The following is an 8,139-nucleotide window of genomic DNA, read 5'->3' as shown; positions in this document are numbered from 1 at the left end:
CTTGGGTTCGGTCCCCAGCTCCGAAAAAAAGAACCAAAAAGAGAGAGAGAGAGAGAGAGAGAGAGAGAGAGAGAGAGAGAGAGAGAGAGAGAGCTGTCCTCTGACTCCCTACACATAAGCCATGCCTGCAATCACACAAATAAATAACCGAATATTGAAAAATCATAATAAATAGACAGCCACCGCTAGCCACTGGCATGACTGTGGGCTTTGAATCCAGAGGGGTGGCAAACCACTTGGGCCAAGCAATATTCCAGATTTAATCTCTCTGTTCTCCTCAGGCAGAGAGAGTCAGGCTGCTTATTCCTAGAACTGTCTCCTCCTAGCTAGGAATAGGGAAGACAGTCTTGTGTCCTAATTGACTCTTTATAGGAAAATAGGTACAACGCAGTTGCTACTTTGTAGCCCACCCAGATCCCTGCACAGCACTGTAGCCTGCTTCTTTGTAGTCTACCTAGATCGCCCCCTCCCCCGCACAGCTCTGTACCCTGGCCTCCCAGCTGCCTTTGCCTCTTGAGGATATGCATGTGAACCTCATGGGGCACTAGAGCAGGTCTGCGTGGGGATTAAATTTCTCCATCAAAGACAATTTAATCTACTTAATTTTCATGTAGAATGCTGACCTGCTCAGACCCTGGTGAAGACAGTCTTTCTTTGACAGTTTGGGAAACTGAGGCTGGAATGGAGGCCTCCCAACTAGCCCAAACAGAAAACCCAAGCAGAAAATCTTCATACACTTAGCTCTTGGCTAGGATTTAAGAAGCACCTCTAGATGCCACTCTCCAGGCATCTCTGTAGTGATCTGCAGAGGTCTCCATCCCCTCATGAAGATGAAGGTCGGACACAGAGAAGGAAAGTGTGGCCAGGCCTGATGACAGGTCTGTCTGTAGCTCTGCGTCCAGAACCATGGAGGCTGATGCTTCCTGGGGAAATATGAGGGACTTGGCACCACCCTTACTGGGATGTAGCAGTCTGGGGGTGTGGAAGTGTGTGTGTGTGTGTGTGTGTGTGTGTGTGTGTGTGTGTGTGTGTGTGTGTTTAGGGGAAAGTAGTGGGGAGCTGGTGGTCCTAGGGGTGGGAGGTCTCCAAGAACTTCTCTCTGCCACCCAGGCAGGTACTCTGAGGACCCTCTTAGTTTATGGTCACCTTTTATGACTTCTTTTTTCCCTTTAGCTGGAGTGTTATAGGTGGGACCTACCCATGTGAGGACTCTGAGAGGCAGCTGTGTATGTGTGTGTGTGTGTGTGTGTGTGTGCATGTATGTGTGTATGTGTGTGTGCATGTATTTGTGTGTGTTTGTGTGTGTGCATGTATGTGTGTGTATTTGTGTGTATGCATGTATGTGTGTGTTTGTGTGTGCATGTATGTGTGTGTGTGTGTGTGTGTGTGTGTGTGTGTATGTGTGTGTGTGAGGGGATTATTCAGAGACAAAGATCCTGCGAACAATGTTTAAGGCCAGAGCATTCTGGGATCTGAAATCCCAAGAGGCAATCGACAAACCCAACCAGACAGAGGCTCCAGGAGAGGGTGAAGGAGCCTGGAGGACCCAGACAGCCCTGCGAATGGCTCCTTCCAGGACCCTGTCCTGACAGCAATCACCACTTTGACTGTGGCCCCTCAGTTCCTGAAGCTGGCAGGTGTCGGAGCCAACCAAGGGTCTGCAATTCCCCCTACACCTAGGGTAGGAAGAAGGGCCCGGGCACTCCAGGCGGTTATGATGGCTTCTCCCCTCATTTCTCCTTTGATTTTTGTCCCATGAACTCCCAGTGATTCCTTCAAGGGGCGCAAATAAAAGCAGGGTCCCCTGTGGGTGCCTAATGACCTCTCAGCTGGAGATAAGGCTTGGTGCAGAAATTCAGGGGTAGGACACATTCCTAACCATGGAGGGAGAATCTTGGGTAGAGAATCCCAGGCAGTGAAACCCATCTGCTTTCATGGATTGTGTGCCCATGGGACTTACCTGCCTGTGTGGGCTTGGCATAGTTTCTAGGTCCTGGGGAGACAGCACAGAGGCCCTAAGAAGAAGAAATAAACCCAATGAGGAGGTCTCATTACCCTAGGTCCATTGTCAAAAGCTGGCACCCCAGTACAATGCACTCCATGCAGCTTGTATGGTACTGGAACACCCCAGTGACCTCCCAGGACCTTAGTGCTGGGTCCACATTGCAATAATTGACCAAGCATTCTGGGACATTATTGTTTTTTTTTTCCTTTTTCTCATCTAGTCCAGTCTGGCTGACACCCCAAACTTTACTGCCAGCCTGTATTTTCCTCACTGAAGCAAAGAATCCCTAATCTAGCTGTTTTCCCTGAGCCTTGAGCTCCAGAGACAGACACCGTCCTTCTCTGTCTGCCCCAAATCCACTGCCCTCAAGGCCTTCCTGGAACATTTTATTCTCATTTCATGGCTTTCTTCATAGTTGTTTGTTTTTTTTTAATACATATCTTCATTGACACTCTCGACCATGTGCCTATATAAATCTAGGTCCGGTTGTTCTTGGCCCTGTCCTCTACCCCATGGGGCCACAGACATGAATTCTCTGAGGACCATATCATATATCCTCATGGTGTCTTGGCTGAATGGTGCCACCCTCAGGTCCTCCCAAATTCGTTAGAACTCACCAGTGCCAGGGACCTGAGGATACCCAGGCAGTTGAGATGGAAGTAAAGGAAATTTAAAATATATCGGGGTGGGTCAAAGACAGAGAATTTGAGAGGGGTCATCTTGGAGTGAAGACAGGAGGCTAGAGTTGTGGCTCCATGTGTCAAGTGTAGCAGGAAGGGGGTAAGACCACCTTCTTAGGGAAGTACAAACCATCCAGGGTATTGAACTGTATGTACTGTGGCCCTCAAAGTAGGCCAAGACCCCACAAGCTTTGTCTCTGGGTAGAGGCCATCTCTCGACTTCACTACATCTGTTCAGAAAGATGCTCTCAGAGGCTGGGCCAGGACAAGGCAGAATAGTCCTTGAACATTCCAAAAATTCTGGGTCTTCTGCCAGGTTAGGACTTCCCCAGGATTGGGAAGGTATCAGTATGCTGTCTCCCCCTAGGAAAGTCTTTCTATAAACTTTCCTAAGAAAGACATAGCATCCATCAAGTGGATGATGCAACAGAACCTTTGGAGGGGTACTTTCCTGGGATATTCCAGAATTCATGGTTCCTAAGTAGGGAGATAAGAGCCCAAGCCTGAGGTACAGTGATATCTAGATAGGGGGCAGAATCGGCAAGGAGAATTCTCCTACAGCCCCAGGATGTCCTTGGGACAGTCACAGGCCTTCCCACCAGTAGAGCTGCCCTGAGGGACAAGTGTGTTAGGTCTACCATTTTCTGGACTAGGCAGGTGGCCAGAATTTCTTGTGTGGCCCGTCCCTCCAGGGCAGTAGAAAGCATTCATGTACAGGACCAGGCATGAGTTCAGGTCCTGGATCTGACACTATCCTTCCTGTGTAGGCTGAGCTGTGAGTGGTCTCTTAGAACTCAGACTCCATTGAGGACAAAGACCTTCCTAAAGAATGTCGGTCCAAAGGATGGGTCGGACCGTCTAAGATGCTCGTGTGTCTGTCCCATGGGATGTGAGGGACTTTGGGGCCCATTTCCTTCCCCTGGTGATGACTTCCTCTTATGATAAGATCCTGGGGCAGCCACACACTTCTGGTTCCCCCAGGACCCATGTCAAAGGGCACTCCCAGGAAACTCCTTCCAGAGAGTTCTCTCCTGGCCTTGTGGACCAGGAGGCCAAAGAGGGGCCACTCCACCCATCTGGCCCCCACCGAGGCCCTTGAGTCAGCAGGGCTGTCTGACGCTATTGCTGCTTCTTTCCATGTGTGCAATCTAGGAATGCCTGCCTGTGTCACCGCCTCCACCCTGATGTCACCCTTTCTAGGAGAAAGATGCACATCTGCCCACAAACTGCACCCGCAAGCCCTTAGAATCCCGCCCATAGGCGACAACTTAGGCACCTGTAGACCATATCCTTGATGTCAGCTTTGTTTCTGTGGTCTCTTGGCCACCACCCTGCCACATGCTTGGGTTAAGACCAATGTCTTTAGTTCTTCGACATGGCCATTCTGGTCTCCAGTCTCTCTTCCTAAATGATTCTTGTGACCTTGTCCTGAGTTCCACCTGTCATCTGACCCTCAAAAGCCCTTGTTTTTGTCTGATTTCATCAATCCACTGAATCAGCTTCTTGGACCCTAGAGCATGTTGCTTGGCTTAGGAGCTCCTCTCATATCAAGGGGACACAGCCAGAAGCCCAAGGGTTCTCACAAAGCAGATAAAAGTAAGTGTGGCTCACGTTAGATGCACCCTTAGGTAAAACCCCCTCCACCCTGGCATGTTCCTGTGAGTACACATATATCCAACATCACCAGCATACACACGTGACTAAAGAGATACACATATGTATCCCCATGGCCTCAAACTTCCTGTACAGGAAGGCTTGGGCCGGATCCCTTGTGCAAACACAAACTCGTGCCGTCTTCTCCAAAAGCCCTTGTGAAAATCAAACACTTGTTAGCTCCTTGAGAGCACACAGCTTTTCCAAAAGCAGTTCCTGATTCCAGAGCGCTTCTGGAGCGGGAGGTGGGCTGGAGCAAGAGGCTGTGCAGTAAACTAAGCCTGGGAGAACTTGCTAGAGAAGTTGGGGGGCCCTGTGCTTGGTACCAGCCAGCTACTGTGTTACAGCTAGCCTCAGAGACCCCAGGTGCCCACTAGTGGTACAGATAGCAGTAATATGTCCTCTTTGGATGGTAGGCTGCTCTGGAGAGGGTAAAGAGGCTCGCATAGCTCAAAGGAAGAGTCACTTGGCAAGGGGGGTCCTGCAGAATCAGCAGTTAAACTGGGGTTGCCTTACCTGCCCCAGTCAGAAGCTCTAGCCATGCTATGAGCTTTTAAGATCGAACATGCCTTTGTAAATGGGATTTGTAACTGGGATTGTAGCAGTCAGTTGGGATGGTACCATAAGAGAACATGGTGTAGTCTGCCTGGCTTCCATACCCATTGCTGCCATTCCTACTTCTCCCGAGGTGGCAGGGGGTGGGGCTTGGCTGGGCTGTTTGCCCATGGCTCTGTTTCCTCAGTGGGAGTCTGTGGAGGCCATTATAGAATTGTGCCATTGGGCTGGACCTTGTCTAATTAGATAATGAGACGGACATGTGGGGAGTACACATCTCTGAAGAAGGCTGGAAAGAGAACGGGCTAGGGCTGGGGCTGGAATGAGCCATTGGAGTGGGTACAGCTTGCCCAAAGGCCTCCAGGAACAGCAGGTGCTGTGGAAGCAAGAGCCCCACTCAGTATCTCCCAAACCCCGCCCCAGCCACTCCAGGCCAGGAAGTCCAAATATGCCTGGAGGCCCCTCAAAAAGGAGAGGCTAGCCGGAGGCTTGGTTAGACTGCCCAGGCAGGGTGGGAGAGGCCCTTAAAGAAACCCACAGGTGGGCTGCCAGTTCTTGGAAGGACTTATTAATGAAAACCCCCCAAGCCTGACAACCTGGGGGAAGGCTCACCGGCCCCATGTATAGCTGATAAGGGCCAGGAGATTCCACAACTCAGGTAGTTCCCCCGCCCCCCTGGAGTTCTGTGGTCACCATTAATCATTTCCTCTAACTGTGTATATAAGAGCTCTTTTGCAGTGAGCCCAGTACTCAGAGAGAAAGGCTAAGGTCCTGAGGAGGATGTGGCTGCAGAATTTACTTTTCCTGGGCATTGTGGTCTACAGTTTCTCAGCACCCACCCGCTCGCCCAACCCTGTCACCCGGCCCTGGAAGCATGTAGATGCCATCAAAGAAGCTCTGAGCCTCCTAAATGACATGCGTGCTCTGGAGGTGAGTGAGGGAGAGTTGGGCTGTTCTCAGGCCACCAGTTGGCTCTTGTCTTTTCCTGCCTGTCAGCTTGGTAACACAGCACTTCCCTTTTACAGAACGAAAAGAACGAAGACGTAGACATCATCTCTAATGAGTTCTCCATCCAGGTAAGCTGCTTCTCTTCTGTGTAGCTTCACAGGCTGCTTTAAATAGCCCTTTGCATGGCTTTCTACACTCTTCCCTGTCAGTGGCTGCTATGGGGAGGGTGCAGAGTCTGGGTAGTCAAGATCTCCATACCCAATCCTCTGCAGCAGTCAGGTGCACTCTTTTATCGTCCACAGCCATGCCCCTGTGGCAGTCATGTGCACTCTTTTATCAAGTGAGCAATAAGTTTGGGCAGAGCTAGCTTTCAAAGGTCGGAGATCTTCAGGGTTTATGGGAACGTGAGAGTTACTTTATGAGTTGACCTTGTTGCCTTGGGGTTCCCACTGCGCCCTATGACCATGGAAAGAGGGTGTTGACCATAGAGGGGCACAGAGGGCCTTCTGAAACAATGCTTGCCCACACAGAGGTTTGGGGGATATCCTCCGCTCTGGCCACCCCCTTCTCCTACAGCAAGCACCTTTCTCTTACAGAATTGGGGGGTCGGGGTGGGGGAGTCTTGGAACTGGGAACCTCTTGAGGTACCAGGCTATAAACGTGGCTGTGCTGGCTGAGGGTGGCCTGGGCCAGGCTGGGAGAAGGGCAGCGGTCAGGACAGTGTTATGACTAGCCCCAGCCTGTGCCACTTGGTGGGAATAGAAGGGAGTGGGGAGAATATAGCTTGTATTCGGTGGGTGCTCGGCCTTTGCTTACCAACAAATGGATGCTTTTCACAGAGGCCGACATGTGTGCAGACCCGCCTGAAGCTATACAAGCAGGGTCTACGGGGCAACCTCACCAAACTCAATGGCGCCTTGACCATGATAGCCAGCCACTACCAGACGAACTGCCCTCCAACCCCGGTGAGTACACAACGTCAGGGCCCAAGGTCTCAGTCTGGGAGGGCGGGGCCAGTAAGGAGAGATTTCTGACTGTAGCTGTTCAGGGTCCCAGTAAGTGGCTTCCATGTTGTTAGATGTATCACAGGAGCCCCTCAAGAACAGGCCATAGCTCCTACTCATCCCCAGATGCTAAGCTGAGGAACAGCAGAGAGCCCACTGCTCTCCCCAGGAGGAGCTACCTGCCCATGCCATACATGCCATTATCAGTCATGAGGTCAGAGGTGAGGCAAACCCAAGGAAGCTCAGGGCCTGCCCAAGCCCTGAAGAGCCAAGAGCCAGCACCCAGGTGCCACTTCCTGGCAGGACTTTCCTGTGGAGGTGCCTGTATTCCACGGACACAGGGAGGAGGCTCCAAGAATGGGCAGACACCCCAAACATTCCTATTTTCTTTCCTCATCGAAGACAGTGAACCCTGTGACCTTAGAGCTGAGGAGATGCCTTAGGCTGGCCGCTTGCCTCTCAGCAGAGTCTGTCCAACCAATCTGAAGACCTGAGACAGTCCTCCTGTTAGGGAACAGTCTCTGGATACCATTGCCTTAGGCAGCACATGGGCAGCTATAGCGTCATCTGATCCTTTCGAATGGGCTTCTGGCCTCTGAGTTCATAGCAGCAACAGAGAAATACACAGGCTACTTCCCCAAGTCACCACTCACCTGGACTCAAGTGCTGTTTTTTTTTTTTCCCCATCCCCTTCAGGAAACTGACTGTGAAATAGAAGTCACCACCTTTGAGGATTTCATAAAGAACCTTAAAGGCTTTCTGTTTGATATCCCTTTTGACTGCTGGAAGCCGGTCCAGAAATGAGGAGGCCCAGGCCAGCTCTGGATCCACTTTCTCAGATTGCACTTTTGTGCCTGCGTAATGAGCCAGGAATTCAGGATTTCTGCCTTAAAGGGACCAAGATGGGAACACAGCCACAGTGGGGGGCAGTATAGCCCTCTGAAACCACGGACTCCGACAGGACAGCGGAAGACAAAGGAGAGATATTTTCTACTGATAGGGAAAAGTAATATTTATTTATATATTTATATTTTTAAAACAACTATTTATTTATTTATTTATTTAATTTTGTAACTATTTATTGAGGATGTCTTACAAGAATAATAAACTATTAAAACTTTTGTTTGTACAGCTATCTGGTTTATTTTTAAGAGGGGCATAGATGGAGTTGGGGGGGGTCTATTGGGTTGGGGTATTGATCAATGCTGTCATGACCAAAGGGAGGTGAGATCAAGGCCTGGGTCCAGCATTGGCCTGGGTGTGGGGTCTCACATGCCTTGGCGGACCTTCTGGG

At 50.6% G+C, this 8,139-nt stretch overlaps 1 protein-coding gene across 1 annotated transcript; it reads left to right on the top strand.

Annotated features, from left to right (window-relative positions):
• Nucleotides 1-5,673: 5,673 nt before the first annotated feature.
• On the top strand, nt 5,674-7,655 carry Csf2 (colony stimulating factor 2). The gene is made up of 4 exons (NM_053852.1): nt 5,674-5,823; nt 5,919-5,969; nt 6,681-6,806; nt 7,542-7,655. The coding sequence occupies exons 1-4, from the start codon at nt 5,674-5,676 to the stop codon at nt 7,647-7,649; spliced, it is 435 nt and encodes a 144-aa protein (NP_446304.1). The 3' UTR covers nt 7,650-7,655.
• The last annotated feature ends 484 nt before the right edge of the window (nt 7,656-8,139 follow it).

This window comes from Rattus norvegicus, chromosome 10 (assembly GCF_036323735.1).
Source record: "Rattus norvegicus strain BN/NHsdMcwi chromosome 10, GRCr8, whole genome shotgun sequence".
Taxonomy (NCBI): domain Eukaryota; kingdom Metazoa; phylum Chordata; class Mammalia; order Rodentia; family Muridae; genus Rattus; species Rattus norvegicus.
This window is presented reverse-complemented; position numbering and strand designations above follow the sequence as displayed.

Excerpts from the sequence above, each read along its gene's own strand:
- Csf2 (NM_053852.1), top strand. The coding sequence starts at position 5,674 with ATGTGGCTGCAGAATTTACTTTTCCTGGGCATTGTGGTCTACAGTTTC. Across the intron at positions 5,824-5,918 it reads ATGACATGCGTGCTCTGGAG|AACGAAAAGAACGAAGACGT; the intron begins GTGAGTGAGGGA and ends TCCCTTTTACAG. Across the intron at positions 6,807-7,541 it reads CGAACTGCCCTCCAACCCCG|GAAACTGACTGTGAAATAGA; the intron begins GTGAGTACACAA and ends CATCCCCTTCAG.